The 19237-nt window shown below is 43.5% G+C and overlaps 1 protein-coding gene across 1 annotated transcript in view; it reads left to right on the top strand.

The window, feature by feature from the left end:
• Nucleotides 1-13306, top strand: part of LOC100357717 (uncharacterized) — a 36898-nt gene extending 23592 nt beyond the window's left edge. The window contains exons 6-10 of the mRNA XM_070060593.1: nucleotides 7857-7952; nucleotides 9594-9824; nucleotides 10498-10520; nucleotides 11340-11437; nucleotides 12675-13306. Of these exons, the coding sequence (XP_069916694.1) occupies nucleotides 7857-7952; nucleotides 9594-9824; nucleotides 10498-10520; nucleotides 11340-11437; nucleotides 12675-13174 (948 nt within the window). The 3' untranslated portion in view covers nucleotides 13175-13306. The remainder of the gene's footprint in view (nucleotides 1-7856; nucleotides 7953-9593; nucleotides 9825-10497; nucleotides 10521-11339; nucleotides 11438-12674) is intronic.
• The last annotated feature ends 5931 nt before the right edge of the window (nucleotides 13307-19237 follow it).

The raw sequence follows: 19237 nt of genomic DNA, 5'->3' as shown, positions 1-19237 counted from the left end.
CTGAGCCACAGGATTTCCATTCCCCTCCCCAGCCTGGGAGGAGTGTCCAGAGGGAAGAGCTGTGCATCAGGGAAGTCCCAACCGAGTGCTTGCCAGGAGCAGGTTTCCAATTGGCCCAGAGTTAGAAACCAGATATTACTTGTGACTCTTCCCTAAAATGCTGCATTCCTGTAGCTCATCTGATGAGAAACACATCCTGAAAGGAATGCGTCTTCCTTTAATTATTAAATCACACTTAAGTGGGAAGATCAGTTTAAAGAATTGTTCTCTCTGGTCATTTCTACTGTCCTTTTTTTCTTATCCCAGTGTTGAGCAGAGAGACTCTGAGTTGGGTTCCCTGCCTTTCTGTCTTGTGCTCTGGGTGACAGGTCAGGCAGTGCCACACAGAGACTCATCTTTCCTTCCTTTGCTGGGACATCTCTGGAGGCTTGATCTGGAGTGTGCTGGGCAGGAGAAATCTCCATTTTGGGATGAGGGCCAAGGTTGTTCTGGCCAAGTTCTTACACCACAATGTAAACATACACCAATGAATAAAGCCAACCATTGTAAACATGACAAAATATAAATAAAGATAACCTTGTCAAAAGGATTTATAAGTTTCCTAAGACACGGATTAAAATCCTTGATGGCTGACATCCTCTTTTCTACCTGTTTCTCAGAGAGAAAAAAAGAAAGACACAATCCAAAAACATTACACAGAAAGCATTGGGAAACCCATTAGTTATGAAACCAATAACTCTCAATGATGCTGTAGAACAAGGCACAGCTGTTCTTGTCATTTTAAATAAATTAAATGTATCCAATACAAAGTACTAAATCCATCTATGAAGAAAACACTGAATCAATAGAGACAGAGCATAAAAGATTCTGATCCTGGGTTCTGGCTTAACCCTGAAGTCCATGCCACCAGGGGTGGAGCCAAGGTCTGAGGGCTCCCACAGACCCTGGGACCTGGTAGCTATACAGACTCCAGCCAGGGACTCCTGCAGTTCCAGGTGCTGGTTAGAGACCAAAGAGATATGTAAATGAGACTCCTAGGCTGCTCCAGGCTCTGAGATAAGACTGGCAGCAGCTCCCATTCTGGGTTTAGGGATCTGGAGATGAAGAAGCCTCCTTCAAAGAAAGCTGCTATCCCCCGTGAAAAAACCCTGTGTTTTCAAAACTCAGCGGCAGTGGTGGTTCCAAGCTTCCAGGAAAATGCCAACGCAAGTTCACTGGCAACAAATAGGACACCAGGCTCCCAGGGGCCTTGGGGATAGCCATGGCATGCGAGCCTCCCAATGTGCCTGATCTGAGATAGTGAAAAATCATGGCTTCTCCTAGGCGCACCCTGTGCCAGCAGCACAAGAAGTCAGAAAGGAGAACTTAGAAAATGGTCAAGGACCTGGTGGTTCAGTGAGCTGCACTCAAGCCCCCATAACTTCCTTTGTCCAAAGTCATCTGGGGGTTCCAATGGGGCCTGGGTGTCCCCTCAGGGGATGGCTGGGACCAACTTCAGAGTGGATGCAGGATCTGTCCCATCTTCCAGAGCACAGCAAGGCTCAGCAGGCAGACAAGACCACACCTGAGGACGCCTATGGTGAGGTTCTGGATTCCTTTGGGGCTGTGATCCTGGTGCTCTCTTACCCAGCTCCAGTGCAGACTGAGCTTTAATGGCTCTGCTTGCTCCTGTCCCTGTGCTGCCTGGGAAGAGCACATGGTGGGAGGATTCTTTGTAGCCAGAGTGCCCCACAGGCAGTCTCCCCAGAAGCAGCTACCAAGCTGCCCTGGTACACTCTGGGAAGCAGTCCACGTGGCCAGTGTGTTCCTGGATCTCCAGGTATGCAGACCCGGGGTAGCAGGGTTAAGGACAGCGCTTGCATCCAGTGACTGGTGTGCCACAGGGCAAGAGCCCGGAAATGCACACCAGCTTCAGCCTCTCTGCTATAATCAAGTAAGGAAAACTAAATTAATGATCAACTGGGAAGTTGCTATTAACAATATGGGCTGTATGTGCACACCTCATGAGACAAGAAAGCCCCATAAATAAAATAACAGTGAGATAATACTGTGTAGAAAGCTAATATCTTTCTGCAAAGATGTAGAAAAAAATGAAATGCCTTTAATCTGGAAGGAGTGTATATTGAAAAAACAACCATTTTGGCAAACTCTAAAAACTCCCTATGGTTGGGAGATGTGAGGCCGCTGGTTAATCCGTGGCTTTCAACACCAGCATCCAGTATCCTGAAGTAACAGCATTCCCTGACTCGCAACCTGTTATTGACTGTTGATGTGTGAGGACACAGGTTAACTACCTATCCAGGTTTAACTTGTTGCTTGCTCTGATGGCAACCCAGCACAGTGCGGGGTGGGGTCCTGGCTGCACCAATCATCACCCGACTTCCTGCTATATACACCTGGGAGGGCAGCAAAAGAACTCCCAAGTACTTGGCTGCAGGCCTTGCCTTTGCAACACAATTAAATCCGGCATCATGTATCAATTTGTGAATATAAAAATATACTTCAGCTTTCTATTAATTTAGGCTTTTATACATAATATCCTTTTTATGGGTGTATTCAGAGAATATCTATCTGGATTTCAAAAATCAACAAATATTCCCTCTCAAATAGTTATTCATTTCAATCAAGAGAACGTTTGTGTAATTTGAGATTGATCTAATTGCTGTTAACTAAATCACCTGAGAAGGTGTTCACCCAAAGAATGATGGGAAATAGTGCCCCTCCCCCCAATCCTCTCTGCTATAGTAACCCCATCTGGGCCTGGCTTGCTCCTCTTGTATAAAGGCCTCGCCCAGTCAAGGTTTATTTTGTTCTGAGGCTTTGTGTTGACTGGGCTGTGGAGACCTTCTGATCCTTCAGAGCCCAGGGAACTCAGAACCACCTACCTGACCCAGGACCCATTCCATTTGCCAGGTGAGTACTGGGTCCAAAGAACCAAATTCATGTTTTTTACCTTAAAACTTGAAAATAGAGGAATTTTCATCATAGAATTTAACTTTCCGCAGTCTTAGATCACTCCCAGGCCCAGGGAAATGTACCTAAGAAATAGGTACAAAGTTTCATCTCTATCATACTTTTGCACTTTAAATTCATACAATTTATTCTGTTATTTTTCTGATGCCATATGCAGAAAACTGCTGAATTTCTGGTGAGGAAGCCCTTGGGAAATCTTGTCATGGAATGTGAAAGTTGATCTCTCTACAAAAATTTTAGAATTTGCTTGTGTTGTTAGAGTCGACAGACCGAAAAACGTCACCAAGAGATACGTCTCTTATGCAAACAGCAAGGGGAAGCTTTATTGATTATCCAGCATGCTGGGGCTGTCTGTTCATACAAGAGCAGAGCAGCCCCGAATAACCAAAGGTTAGGGTTTATAAAGGCAAAAACCGCAAAACCGGGAAGGGGGGAATACACGGTTGCTATGCACAGTTGCTATACACAGTTGCTAAGATCAAAAGAGAGTACATAAAATCAAAAGAGAGTATATTGTTACTGGGGTCAACATAACCTAAAACCTAAGTGAAATTAATATTCATCATAATTTTGACAATACCAGTTACAATCTTACAATTAGCAATTAGGACTTGACATTAATGTAAGACACAGACAAATCACATCTTCATTATTAGCCCAGGTTACCCAGGTGCAACCTTTCTACTTTTAAGCTTGAGCAATCATGCTAGGGGTCTTTTGTGCTCTGCCAAGAGTGATGTAGTGCACTGCTATTGTCCGACTATTTGAGATCATAGTTTCAGAACAGAGTCTCACGGTGGGGGGGTGCATTTTCAAAATGGAGTCTCAAGTGCTCCAAAATGGAGTCCCTACTGTCAAGGTGCTACTTCACTCTGTCTTATTTTCACAGCTGTACCAGGAAGGTTTAAACCTGCAAGCTTAAGCTTAACTTTTTATACACGCACACATATACAATTTTAACTCTTCAGTGTGTTGATCATGGAATAGCAATTTGGAATATATTTTTAATATTTTGTAGAAATTATTTACGTTATAAAATTTTAATATACACATTTAAAAGCATATGGTGTTGGGGCTGGTGCTGTGGCACAGCGAGTTAACACCCTGGCCTGAAGCACCGGCATCCCATATGGGTGCCAGTTCGAGTCCCGGCTGCTCCACCTCCAATCCAGCTCTCTGTTATGACTTGGGAAAGCAGTGGAAGATGGCCTAAGTCCTTGGGCTAATGCTTCCACGGGGGACCTGGAGGAGGCTCCTGGCTTCGGATAGGTACAGCTCCGACCATTGCAGTCAATTGGGGAGTGAACCATTGGATGAAGACCTTTCTCTCTCTCTCTCTCTCTCTCTCTCTCTGTGCCTCTGACTTTCAATTAAAGTAATTAATCTTTAAAAAAATAAAAAATGAAAACATATGATGAGGGGGCCAGCAGCCAATATGGACAACGTTTCGAGTCTCAGCTGCTCCACTTCCAATCCAGCTCTCTACTATCTCTGGGAAAAGCAGTGGAAGATGCTTAGGCCCCTGTCTCCACAAGGGAGAACCAGAAGAAGCTCCTGGCTCCTGGCTTCAGATCAGCCCAGCAGTGGTCGTTGCGGCTATTTGGGGAGTGAACCAGCAGATGGAAGACCATTCTCTCAGTCTCTCCCTCTCTCTGTCTGTAACTCTACCTCTCAAATAAGCAATAAATGAAATCTTTAAAAAAAATAAACTGATATTCCACACTCTACCATCCCTCCTGCCCGCTCTCCAACTCTTCTTTCTCCTCCATCTACTGTTCTGACTCTTAATTTTTACAAAAATCTGTTTTCAGTTTATTTAATGATCATGAGGGCAACCCTAAACTAGGTAAAGAGTACAAGAAAGAGCATTTTTGTTTTGACGGGCAGAGTTAGAGAGAGAGAGAGAGAGAGAGAGAGAGACAGAGGGAAAGGCCGTCCTTCTGTTGGTTCACCCCCCCAAATTGCCATTACAGTTGCTGTGCTATACCGATCTGAAGCCAGGAGCCAGGTACTTCCTCCTGGTGTCCCATGCAGGTGCAGGGCCCAAGCACTTGGGCCATCCTTTGCTTCCCTCCCGGGCCACAGCAGAGAGCTGGCCTGGAAGAGGAGCAACCAGGACAAGAAACCGCAGTGCTGGTGCCACAGGTGGAGGATTAGCCAAGTGAGCCGTGGGGCACGCCAAGAAATAGTATTAAGTAAAACACTCTTCCTCAACAGGAGACAAGGGCTGTAAACAGTCATCAAATCTCAAAATGTGCATTTAATTCCAATACATTACCTTTATGGTACTGTATTAGTTACTCCAGATCAGGGAAGAGATTTTGAAAAGCCATTTCTGTATAATAAACTCTTATATGTGGGATGACAATCCTTCCCTCTTCTATCTGATTTATGATAATTATGCCCTAACAGTCTTTGAACATATGACTCTTTGTGAGTCATTCATTATTATTTAAAGCTATTTATTTATTTATCTTTAAAGATACCTTTATGGGATAGTCAGAGTTAGAGACTGAGAGAGGGCTTCCATTTGCTGGTTTACTTTTTAATTTTTTTTATTTTAGAAAGCTTTAAATAATTATATATTTCATAGGTACAGTTTGTGGATTATAGCAGTTCTTCACCCCATACCCGCCCTACCACCTCCAAAGTGCACCACCGCCTACTCCCTCTCTCATCCCATTCTTCATAAAGATTCCGTTTGAATTATCTTTATATACAGAAGGTCAACTCTGTATTGAATAAAGATATCAACAGCTCATACCCTCATAGACATAAAATATAAAGTACTTTTTTACTTGGCTTTCTCTTTAAATGGCCACATCAACCAGGCCTGAGCCATGCCAAAGACAGGAACCAGGTGCCTCATCCAGGTCTCCCACAAGGGTACTGGGGCACAGCGACTTGGGCCTTCTTAAGCTTCTGTTCCAGGCATATGAGCATGGAGCTGAATCAGAAGTGAGACATCAGGGACTAGAACTGGCACCCATGTGGAATATTTGCTTTTCAGATAATGAGTTAACTCGCTGTAACACAATGTTGATCCCTTCTAAAAGATATTTGCAATTCTTTTTTAATAAGTTATTTATTTATATTTGAAAGACAGAGAGAGAGAGAGAGAGATGTTCCATCCATTGTTCCACTACCCAAATGGCAGCAAAGTCCTGAGCTGAGCGCTTGCAAAGCCAGGGCCATGAGGTGCTTTTGGTTATCCCATGTGGATGTAGAGCCCCAAACACTTGGGCCACCTTCCACTGTTTTCCCAGGCCATAGCAGAGAGGTGGATGCGAAGTGAAGCAGCCGGGGCTTGAACCTGCACCCATTTGGGATGCTGACGTTGCAGACAGCAGCTTAACTCGCTATGCCACAGCACCTGCCCCAGTTTTCTGCAATTCTAAAGTTGTCCCACTTCCCCATAAATCCATTAGTGTTATTAGGAAATTAGAGGATAGTTGACTACTTAGAACTGGCAAAATAAAGATTGCAATTAACACAAGATTCTCTCAGAGCTGGCATTGTGGACCATTGGGTTAAACTGTCTCATTAGATGTCAACATGCAGTATACCCTGCCAGTTCAAGTCCCAGCTGCTTCAAGTCCTGTCCAGCCTCCCGCTAATGAGCATCTTAAGGCAGCAGAAAATGCTACAAGTATGTGGAACAACTGCATGGAGTTACAGCTCCTGGCTTCGGCCTTGCCTTGTCCCATGAACTGCAGCCATTTGAGGAGTGAACCACTAAATGGATGATTTTTCCCTCCCTCCTTCTCTCCCTCTTTCTCTACCTCCACTCCCTGCACTTTTACCTTCAAATAAATTGACCTAAACAAAACAAAGGTATTTCTACTGTGGATTAAAATGAGTCGATTCTTTTATCTTCAGAAAATAAAGAAGAATGTGTTTTCAAACAGTCCTTTTTAAAAAATTTTGGACACTAAATTTGGACACTAATTAGGGCTAATGCAGACTACTTAACCATTAGAGTTATGATCAAAATATATATGTTCACTTAAGACAACCCATGGGTGCAGAGTTTGGATGGTTCCAGAGAGAAATTTCTGTCATGTTAAGAGAGGTTAAATAAACATCACGTTGTATCATTCCATCTTTCTATGAATCTAGATTGCTTCCATCTGATTTGAGTTTTGTTGATTAAGAGGTGAGCTATTGTATCGAACCCTGCCCCCACCACCAAGGACTTCTATAAAAATTTCTCACCATCTCATCCTCATAGTTTATGACTAAATTAGAAAGATCCTCCCCCACTCCTGAGACAATTTTCCAGCCATTGTATGGGACGAGGATTGGGAAAATTAGGATAGGTTTTTGGTTTTTTTTTTTGTTTGTTTGTTTGTTTTTTTTTGAGAGGCAGAGTGGACAGTGAGAGAGAGAGAGACAGAAAGGTCTTCCTTTTGCTGTTAGTTCACCCTCCAATGGCCGCTGCACTGCGGCCGGCACACCGCGCTGATCCAAAGGCAGGAGCCAGGTGCTTCTCCTGGTCTCCCATGGGGTACAGGGCCCAAGGACTTGGGCCATCCTCCACTGCATTCCCGGGCCACAGCAGAGAGCTGGCCTGGAAGAGGGGCATCCGGGACAGAATCTGGCGCCCCGAGCAGGACTAGAACCCAGTGTGCTGGCGCCACAAGGCGGAGGATTACCCTAGTAAGCCTAGGAGTCCTCTCTATGACCCATTCTGAAGCTCTGTTCTGAGTATTCTCAGGCTCACATGTGACAAATGTCTGACATGAACATGCAAGTACTATGATGTTATTATTGTCAGTGAGGCAGACTTGCCTCTCCTTGGCAGCCCCAGTTCTTGTTGCAATGTGCATCTTACACTATCCTCTTCACTAGTGTTCAATGAATGATTGTATCTGTGTCTGCAGGAGACCCTCCTGAAGACAATGGAGTGTTTATGGAAAAACTTCTGTGAAAATAGCAGAAACATGAATATGGAAATAATCAAAACCAGATCATGGGAGGTTAGTGTGCTGCCACCTTTACCTTTGCCAAAACTTGAGATGAACATAGGGACAATGTTTAAAATAGGAACTTGATCTGAAATGACAAAGTATCGGATTTCATCCTAAAGAGGGTGAGGTCATAGGAAATGATGTCCTCAGTTACTCCACAGGGAAGTATGGCCCTTGCCTAGGAGTTCTGGTTGCACCACAGATGTGCTGACTTACCCCCATAATAGGACATTCAGTACCACATATCAACTACAAGAAATGGGGTTGTCTCACAGAGAGTCATGTGTGCTGAGGTGTTGCAAAACCCAGGTAAGTATGACATCCGGGAGGCATGGGACACTCAAGTCAAGCTTCCTGGCATAGTCAGCTTGCATTTGAATTAAATAGTACTTGGAGGTGGGTAGAAACCTTTCAACAAACACAGCACTGACTCAAATCTGAGGAAACGCTAAAAGGAGTACCCTAAGCAATTAATGTGAATCTTTAACATTATAATGAATTGTGTGTAAATATGATAGGAGATGTAGTTTCAATCTCTTGAAGGATACATAGAAACCTACCAAAATATGGGACTGGTTTGCAACCTAAGTGTAGGACTCAGCCTTTAAGAGAGGAATATAAGTGTGTCTTGGCAGATGGTTTTCTTGGGGGTATGCTAATTTGAAAGAAGACAAATTCCTTTAACCAATATGTCAAGAGCAGGTATTCTATACAAAATTGTGACAAAAAAATGTGACAGCATGCAAGACTGAAAAAAATCCTTTGCTGAATGAGGCTAAAATCTGAATCAGAGAGGCAAATGGTAAACATCGAAGTAAAATGCATTGTAGGTGCGAATGTGGCAAAGTTTTAGGGAAACATTTGAATAAGGAGTTTGTGAAGCAGTACAAGAGAATACAGACTGGAGATGAGAGTATGAGTTTAAATGTCTACATCAGAGAAAGGCTTACAAAAAGATGACACTGAAATAAAGAAGGCCACTGAATGATAAGGCCAGGAAGAGAATTCTTGGTGGAGAAAACTGTCCGTGCAGAAGTGTGTCAGTTGTGTATATTGGGTGGGGTTGATGAGCTTGAGAGTTCACAACAAAATCTCTGGGCACAGTGAGTGATGTAGGAGGCTAGAAGTAAATGAGATGAAGTGGTAAAGAGGGTCAGATAGAGAGGAAAGCTTAGGAGGTCAGGTTTATGGGAGAAGTAACTGCATGAGAATGAGTATGCCAGTCTGATGTACTGCACACATAATGGTTTTCATAACTGGAAGTAACTCTGAGAAACAGTGCTAAGGAATGGATTCCAATCCAGTCACTACTGCCATAAAGGGCATTTTCTACTCATGAGTTTGGTTGCCTTCCGATAGATATATATGCATGTATATGTGTTGCATGTTAGAAAATATGAATCAAATCAATAGATTTATTGGTTTCTCATGAAAACTTCATGATGAATCATCTGAATGTAGTTAATGAGATAACATGATGTTGATCCTCAAACAGGAGAAAAAAACAAGAATGAAGTTTTGTAGATGTTGAGAAACAGAAGTGATGGTGGTTATAGGTAATTGATGTGTACGAGACAAAATCAAATTCATGAGATAAAGCAGAATAGAGATAAATGGGTTCTTGTTTTGAATAACTGAATGTGATTGCAGGATTATGTCGATTCGAGGAGAGAAGCAATCAGAAATGTATTTCAGAAGATGCCTCTGTATCTCCAGGAGGAGGAGCAACACCATTGGGAGATCCTGTACAAAGAGCACAGGGAAATTTTTGAGCAACTCAATGAAAGTCAAGCCAGAATGGCTCACAAGAGGGAGACTTTAAGAGGAATGTATAAGGAACTGAAGGAAATGTGTCATAAACCAGATGTGGAGCTACTTCAGGTAACAACTGACAAGCCAGGCATCAGCATGTTAGACATTCATACGTAGCTCCTCATTCTCTCTGCTGACATCTGCCTCGCCCTTTCCTTCCATTATTGGTTCCTGACTCCTATTTCCACACTGAAGCTACCTTTTGGAATTTTATGAACCAAAGGTCACTCAGACGTTCTCCACGAGTGGCCAAACTTGTGTAATGGTTATGAAAATCGCTCCAAAGATAATCACCTTACAAACATCAATAAACTATTTTGGCTTTTTGAAAATTCACAACAAGTAAATAGTTTATTGACAGCTAGGCTAATTCATAACAAGGCTGATGGGGAGATCTGAGGATCTGGGTGTATTGCTGTCATTCTCTGCTCCTGTCCCTTGGGAAGAGGGCCTGGGAAAGACAGCTGCCTCCTTTCTTTATGGCTACAGCAGAGCACACAGCTCTCCTGCCCGCTCTCCCCTTCATTCCCACAGAAAATGTCCTCCACTTTCTGAACTTAGGAGGACTACAATTAATGAAAATGTGATAGGCCAGGTTTTTAAGAAGAAAAAATAGGAACTGCACCCTGGAAGGAAGGCGGTGTGGAAATAATGACGAGAACCATCTCAAATTCCCACCCTGGACACAGGTTTAGAGCTGTCTTGGGACATTCACTAAGCCTTTTTCTTTTTCTTCTCACAGGCTTTTGGAGACATCCTGCCCAGGTGAGTGTGTACCTGCATTCCCACAGGGGCTTTCCCAGGGTCTCCCCCAGTAAGCCCTTGGATCCTCTGGAGTGAGAGCAGAGCTTCTTAGGAAACTGACTGAATAGTTTCCTGAATCCTCTTTGCTCCCCACCTGCACATACACATTTTTAGTGGTTGTACCCAAGTGACTTTACTAGGCAGTCTTCATTTCAGTTCTAAAAATCTCCACAGGTGGAAGAGAAGGGCTGGAAGTCCCTAGGAGTGAGATGTCAGATCCCTCCAGGGACCATCAGTGGCAGCTGAGGCAAGAGAGGGATGGCATATTCCAGCAATGAGAAAATCCTGGTGTTGTGTTGATCCTGCATTTATGAGTTCACAGTTTTGGGAAGAACACAAAGGAAACCTCGAATGATTTAGAACACTGTGGGGCAGAGGGTAGCTGTGCTCTGGGACACAGATCTCCCTTATGGGACAAGGTTCACAGCCTTTAGCCACAGAAGGAAGCAGCACACATGCCAGGTTTCAGAGAACCACACATGGCCAGGTAGAGCGTTTTCAGGGAGGTCTGGCAGTTGGACACCAGACTCCCCCTCCTGATTACTCTTTGGAGCATCAGGGATGTAGCATCTACCCAGATTCTTGAGCAATAAGAAGCACTGGACTCAATTCTGATTGACTTTTGTATTCTATTTGGAAATTCAGGAGTTAAAAATAGAATTAGTTAGACAATGTGGTGATTTCTCAAATTCCAGATGGGTTTATTAAGAGTCTGGTTTCTTTTCAATGAAAATGATTTCTTTTGGCTCCACTCATGTGAACTTTATCTTGTTCTTGCAGGTGTGAATCCATGCTGCTGCACATGCCCCAGCCTGTGAATCCAGAGCTGAGTGCAGTGCCTATCACTGGACTGATAGAAACCCTCAGATACTTCCAAGGTGAATTTCAGCCCACTGACCGTATTCTTGATGCCCTTGGCTTGTTGTGCAGATCACATAGGTGACCTTTTCCAATTTATCAACTGTTACACACATTTTGGCATGTGAGGGAACCATAGGCTATGTACATACATCACAGGCTTTTCTATATAGTCAGCTTTTATAATGTGAAGAGGGAAAAAGCTATTGAAAAATATAAATGTGATCCAAGATCATACTTAGTTATCATATAGAGAAAGGAATGAGGAAGTGTGGGCAGATTGAGCAAATGAAGGTTAGTTATTTAGTGTAAAACATACAAAAGGATCCTTTTGTTTACGATATTTAAGCTGGCTTGGAAGAAGATGCTTCAAAGGTTTCAGAGTTTATTGGATCTTAATTTTTTTATATATATAATGGGCATAAGAGAGTACATATAGAAGTTTGTGGGAAAAGAAGTTCATTTTGGAGCAAACAGTTTTTAAACCCATCCCTAGTTTTTCTACAATTAGCATTTCCCATGAACACTGTGAAAACTGTGAATCTTAAATTTGACATCTTTGAAGCTTAATCTTGTCTGTGTACATATATATATACACACACATATATATATATACACTAGAGTTTCAATGCTAGAATAAGAGAAATTTTGTATAAAATATATTAAAAGAAATTAATAATAATCAGTTTGTCCTCATCATAGATATGTGCCTGTCTACTTTCAAAGTGCAAGGTGTTCCAGAAGACTTACAAAACTCCAGTGCACATTTAACATTAAATGTTAAGTAACATCTGCAATGGACATAGAGAGATTTACATAAATATATATGTCTACAGTGGAAATATGTAGTTTTTTTTCTACAGAAGTGCTTTAACTAGGACAAAATCTTCAATCTTAACCCACATGACATTCTTATTAGAAACATGAAATCTGTTTCTGACAGTGATGTTGGACAACTGGAGACAGTTCCGGGCACATTGTCCATGGGTACATTGCTTTGAAAATTGAGTTGTAAGGTATTGGATTTACATTTGATTCCAATATTTGAATTCTGAAACTATTTCAGTTTCTGTAGTTAGGTCTTTGTTCTGTGGTGTGTATTGGGCCCTCTCTTCTATTAGGTGTTACAACCCAAATTCTGCTCACTGTGGTAACCTCTGACTTCCCAGGAGATTAGCTTCTGGGAGATGTTTTCCCTCTGGAGGTTAAACTTTCATTGTTGACATGTGTGTCTACTTCTGTTCTTTTGTTTTACAGTGACTGTCACTCTGGATCCTGAAAGATTCAACCAGCACATGTTCCTACAGGGAGATCTCCGAAGCCTGCACATTGGTTGTTTCCCTCATGATGTGCCCTGTCTCCCGGAGAGGCCTGGATGTTTTCTGGCATGGGGTGGTCAGACTTTTACTTCTGGCAGATATTACTGGGAGGTAGAAGTGGGAAACTCTTGCAATTGGGCTGTAGGTGTTTGTAATGGCTTTTGGAAAGAGAGGTACAGGAATACCAAGATATTTGTTGATGAGGGACTCTTTCTTATTGCATGTGTTAAGGAAGATGTCCATAACAGTTTCTTCACCACCTCTCCACTTTTAGTGCAATATGTAGCAAGGCCGATTAACCGCATAGGACTATTCCTGGATTATGAAGCTAGAACTATGAGCTTTCTTGATGTTGATCACAGTTCCCTGATATATACCATCCCTTCTTGTTCCCTTTCTATTCATCTCAAGCCTATCTTCTGCTGCTGTCATTTATGAACAGACACGGGGGAAATCCACTCTCTGAAACCCTCGTCCTTGAGCCTCATCAGATAGTAAAAATAGGTGGCATTTTATGAAATTTCAATTCCTCCTACTATCATGAAATCCCATTTACTGTGTTCTTATCAATTGTAGTAACAATAAAATTATGTATGCTGTACATGTTGTTGTTTATTCAATATTTTCTCATGATGCATTGAAAACAACACATTGTCTGATTCTCACTTTATTTATGAACTTTGAGAAAGTGAAAGAATAGATTATGGTGGTGTTCCAGTAATGTCCAAATCCAATTCAATAAAGGACGAATCAAACAAACATGGTTGTAAACATCCAATGGAGATATGGAAATAGTTTGTCCTTTCTCTTTATTTAACAGTAACTACTTGTCATTTTCCATTTTATAGTGTAATAGCAAATAAGTGAAATGGCTTTAAGTCCTCAAAAGCACTGTTTTTAGCTCACAACTCTTGAGAGTGAGCCAAGGCATTTCACAATCATGGTGTCAGCATCAACTGAGCTTCTGCTGAAACCTCTTGAAGCATCAACTCATGGCAGAAAAGCTGAAGGGAGAATTGTGTGCAGAAAGAACCATGTGGTTGGGTGGTCCCTAGTTGAAACAACCCAGTCTTGGGTCGGCACTGTGGCGCAGTGGGTTAGCACCCTGGTCTGAAGCGCCGGCATCCCATATGAGTGCCAGTTCTAGTCCCAGCTGCTCCTCTTATGATTCAGCTCTGTGTTGGCCTTGGAAAGCAGTGGAAGGTGACCAATTCCTTGGTCCCTGTGCCCACGTGGAGGATCCAGAAGAAGCTCCTGGCTCCTGCATCAGATCGGCATAGCTCCGGCCTTTGTGGTCATCTGGAGAGTGAACCCGCAGATGGAAGACCTCTCTGTCTGTCTCTGCCTCTCTCTGTAATTCTTTCACAAACAACACTTTAAAAAAGAAAAAAAAAAAAAAACAAGTCTTGCCAGAAATAATCCATTCCCCCAAGGACAAGAATTTATTCACCTTCCACCTTTGCCCAATAGATACGTAGGATCCCTCTTAAGGACTGAATTCCCACCTTTTAAAAGCGTTTTCATCCAGTGGAAAGGTAGAGAGACATTTGGAGAGAGAGAGAGCTTTCATCCACAGATTCACACCCTAAATACTCCGAAGAGCCATGCCTGGGGCAGGCCAACTGGAGGACCCAGGAGCTATGTGCTGGTCTCATGTGGCTGACAGGGACCAAAGCATTTCAACCATCATTGGATGCCTGCCAGAGTGCTGCATTAGCAGGAAGCTGGATTGGAAGTGGAGAAGCTAGGTCTGAACCAGGAGGTTGTACGGTATGCAGGTGTCCCAGGTGACATCCCTACCTCTGCACCAAATACCCTGTCCTTTTTCACCTCTTCAAGGCTCCATTTTACAACAGTGCTGCTTGTGGGATTAGGCCACAACATGAGTTTTGATGGGAACAGCCCAGATTCAGAATACAGCACTACCTACCCATCTTGACTCAGTTTAATCATCTAAACTTGGCTGTATTCAAATTTAAAATCAGGTGAGGTGCTTTTCCTTGCAATTCTCATGACACATCTATCTATTCATTACCAGTGTTCTCTTTGTCTCTCTTGTTTGAAAGATTTATTTATATATATAGAAGACAGGTCTCCCACATGAGCTTAGGAGCCTAACCACTTGGGCCATCCTTCACTGCTATCCCTGGCACCATAACAGGGAGCTGGATTGGAAGTGAAGCAGCTGGAAATCAAGTCTGCCTTTATGGGATGTGGGTACTGCAGAGAGCCTCCCCACTTGTTTTCTCTTCTACTTTGAAAATCACAAGCTCATCAGGCCAGTATGGGTATCAAGTTGATATAAAATTCAACAGTTTTAGTACAGAACTACTGTATTGAATGTCTGACACCTGATGGACTTAAGCTCTAAAGGTGAACAGGAAAACAATGGGAGAATATTCTCATAGAGGAAGTTTGCCTGAACAGGACATAAAACAGTAACCAAGAAGGTAAAAAAAATCATCGGCCTCTATTAAAACTAGTGACTTCCGTATTTTGAAAGATACTCTTTCACAGGACAGAAATGCAATTCAAGATGTGAAGACATTACCAAATATATATGAAATAAGATATCATATTTATATACTTACTTACTGTTTGTCATTTAGTAACTACAGAATGCCAGCCTGCTATAAAATTAGGTAAGATTTTAGAGCAGACATTCACAAAGACAGAATATACATACATATAGAGATGTGGGTATATGCAATAAAATATAGAAATGTTCTCATCTAATCATTAAATTAATACAAATTAAACCTCAAATTGAATCACTAAATCCCATCAAAAGAAACAAAACAAAGTGAGATATTACTGTATGTTGTCAGCAAATTTTATCATGTTAAGCAAAATTTGAAGTGAGATAGTGCTGTGTGGTGCAGAATAAATGGATAGTATTCAAGTATGGGTGATTTTAGATTTAAAGAAATCTTTAGGGCAGCCTCTTTAAAGACATTCCTGGGGGTGGGGTGCATTGTGGCACAGTGGGTTAAGCTGCAACTTGAAGCACTAGCACCCAAAATGGGGATGCTTGGACCCCAGCTGCCCACCCCCAGCCAGAGACTGCATTTGAGCCCTGTAGTCTGTTCTGCTTTGCTGGACATAATCACTATTTCTGATTTAAACCTAGTGAATTTTGAATTTCTTTTCTTTAAGATTTATTTAGTTATTTATAAGACAGAGAATCCCAGTTGATATCAGGAGAGTCCTTGGCTTCACTGAGAGATGGAATTCAATCAAAAGGCAGGAAAGTAAAAGCCTGAGAGTTTGATGAAAGAAAGTGGCAAACAGCAGGCTACACCACAGTCAGAGCAGCCCTGGGTACTGTTGGGCTGTGACATTTATGGGGTCCTGGAAATATAAGACAATACCTGGGCAGACTGTTCAACGTATTTCTGGGAAAGAGGCTGTGACTTTCTGGAATTAGAGATCCACCTCTCAGTTTCTCTGTGATAGTAACTAAGATTCACACAGTGGCCTGTGAAATTTTTAGATGACTGCATTTATTACTGGACAGCAGAGTTTAGTTTGGATTTGGTGTGTTTTCGTTTGTTTTTTTTTTAAACTTTTATTTAATGAATATAAATTTCCAAAGTACGATTTATGGATTACAATGGCTTCCCCCACATACCGTCCCTCCCACCCACTACCCTCCCCTTTCCCACTCCCTCTCCCCTTCCATTCACATCAAGATTCATTTTCGATTATCTTAATATACAGAAGATCAGCTTAGTATACATTAAGTAAGGATTTCAACACTTTGCTCTCACACAGAAACATAAAGTGAAAAATAATAGATGATTTTTTTTAAGTGATGATGAAATCAGATCAGACCTATTGTCATGTTTAATCCCAGTGAGAGTCAAGTTTATTGGGGAACAACCTACAGACCGGAGTGAAGGGGCGGCGAAGGAAAAAGGGAGAAGGAGACTGTAAAAGAGAGAGACAGAGGAAGAGAGAAGCCGAGAGTGCAGGAGAGAAGGACCAAGAGCCAAGAGACCAGAGGAGGAGGCTAGAGAGAGGAACCGAGAGAGAGAGCAGGAGAGAAGGGGAACATGCCCTTTTAAAACTTTGCCTGAGGGCGGGCAGGAAGCAGAAGCAGCCAATCCCATTAGGATGGGGGTGGAGCCTGGCTCAGGTAGCTGGGCCATGCGGCCAACTGCGCCAGTTTCCTAACATCCCCCCCTTTTGTTTTTCATAAAGCAAGGTTTGTATGGTATTACATTAGTCCCAAAAGTCCAAGAGGGGTAGAGGGATGATGATCTGTCTTTAGAGCTACTTCCTGCTGACATGGGGCGATGATGTACTCTTCGCTGGCATGGGGCGATGTCTCAAGCCACTGTCTCCTGTGTGGAGAGCCGAGTACATCCCTGTAGCAGCATTTGGTTGACTGCCTGGTTGCTGAAGGCCTTCCTTTGTTCTATTATCACCTGCTGTAAACACTTAGACACTGTAGTATAGAAAACAGGGTGAGAATAGTAACCAATGATCCTAAGAGTAGCATTAACCAGGTAATAAGGGGATTTTATAGAGAGGAAATGGAGGGGGTCTCTGGACCCTTTTGGGGACAGTTTGATGGATGGTGTTAATGATTAATGATGGGGATGTTGGATGTCAATCAGCCCACAGACCTCTAAGTGCCTTGGTGAATGACGCATGTGGAGGTCACACATTGACATATTAAAGGCAGACCTAACATTGTCTCAGCCTGCAATGTCAGTGCAGCTTTGCTATCAGTTTTCCCTGGCATTGTTTCTCTACATCAAACATCTAAACCTGCTTCTCTTGGCATCTGAGGCTCTTGCTTTGGTTCTGTCTCTGGTCGCCAGCTCCCACTTCTCTCTCCCTGTTTCCTCCTCTCCTTCTCCAACTAAGGAGGTCAACCCAGGAGGGCATGTGAACCAAAACCATCTGTTTTCTCCTTCATTGTTACGAAAGAAACAGGACCACACAGCCCAGCCTTGGAAGCCTTTCCTGTTTTGGCCAATGGGCTCCATTAACTGTGTTTAGTTGACCCAAAGTTTTTCTTTCCTCCTGGACTAGACTTCTGGGCCCCTCTCTGTCCTGCTGACAACCTAGAACCAGATCCTCAGAGCATCCAAAAGGCCTTCTCACTGTGTCCCAATGCTAAGGTTCACAGCTTTTCATGGCACTTGGTGGGCTGTGCACCCCAGGCCCTGGGCACAAGAATTGTCCTTGATCAGGCTCCCCTGAATCTGCCTGCCTGGAGGACTGGGAACACACTGGTTCAGTTGACTGGTGCTGGGACCTCCCCTCAGCCACTTGCACACCTGCTCCTGCAGTGCACTCTGCTGGGACTTCCCTGTTGCACAGGCTCTTCCCTCCTCACACTCCCCCCAGGCTGGCCATGGGAATGGGAATTACCTGGCTCCCCTCTCAAGGGCAGGAGCTGGCTTAGGACAGTGGCAAATGGAGCCTTGAGAATTGAGGCTCCACCCCAGACAGAATAGGGACCAGCAGGAGGACACTCACAGAGGTCTATGGAATCTTCGCTGTTAGTGTCCTGCAGGTCTGGCGCTGCTGCTGCTTATTCTGCTTTTTCTTCTCCTTCTCCTTCTCCTTCTCCTTCTCCTTCTCCTTCTCCTTCTCCTTCTTCTTCTCCTTCCTCTTCCATTCCATCTGTTTGAGAGGTAGAGTTGCAGACAGAAAGAGGGAGAGACAGAGAAAAAGTTCTTCCATCAGCTGCTTCAGTCCCCATATGGCTTCAATGGCTGCAGCTGGGCTGATCTGAAGTCAGGAGCTTCTTCTGGGTCTCCCCGTTGGGTGCATGGGCCCAGGCACTTGAACTATCCTGTACTGCTTTTCCAGGCCTTAGCAAAGACCTAGAATAGAAGAAGAGCAGCCAAGACAAGAACCAGCGACAATACCTTAGAGGACATACAGGACCCCTTGGCACAACCAGATATCTTTGGACAAAGGAAGATATCTTTTTTTTTTTTTGACAGGCAGAGTAGACAGTGAGAGAGAGAGACAGAGAGAAAGGTCTTCCTTTGCCGTTGGTTCACCCTCCAACGGTTGCCACAGCCATTGGATAGACCACAGCATATCTTGCTGATCCAAAGGCAAGAGCCAGGTGCTTCTCCTGGTCTTCCATGGGATGCAGGGCCCAAGCACTTGGGCCATCCTCCACTTCACTCCCTGGCCACAGCAGAGAGCTGGCCTGGAAGAGGAGCAACCGGGACAGAATCCGGCACCCCGACCGGGACTAGAACCCAGTGTGCCAGCGCTGCAAGGCAGAGGATTAGCCTACTGAGCCACGGCACTGGCAGGAAGATTTCAGTTCCTTGGGCACACCCCATTGAATGACCAGGACCTGATGGTTCTCACACCCTTCCTTCTAACTCCATGCCCTGCACCCTGCACATAAGTTGCCATCTGTCACAAAGTTCCAGCAACCAAGATTCTGTGACTCACCACAGCGTCTCCCTGGGCTGGGTACACACAGGGAGACAAGCAGAATACTTGACTAGCATTTGCCAT

Source organism: Oryctolagus cuniculus, chromosome 1 (genome assembly GCF_964237555.1).
Source record: "Oryctolagus cuniculus chromosome 1, mOryCun1.1, whole genome shotgun sequence".
Taxonomy (NCBI): domain Eukaryota; kingdom Metazoa; phylum Chordata; class Mammalia; order Lagomorpha; family Leporidae; genus Oryctolagus; species Oryctolagus cuniculus.
Note: the sequence above shows the minus strand (reverse complement) of the source record. Positions and strands in the feature narration are given on the sequence as shown.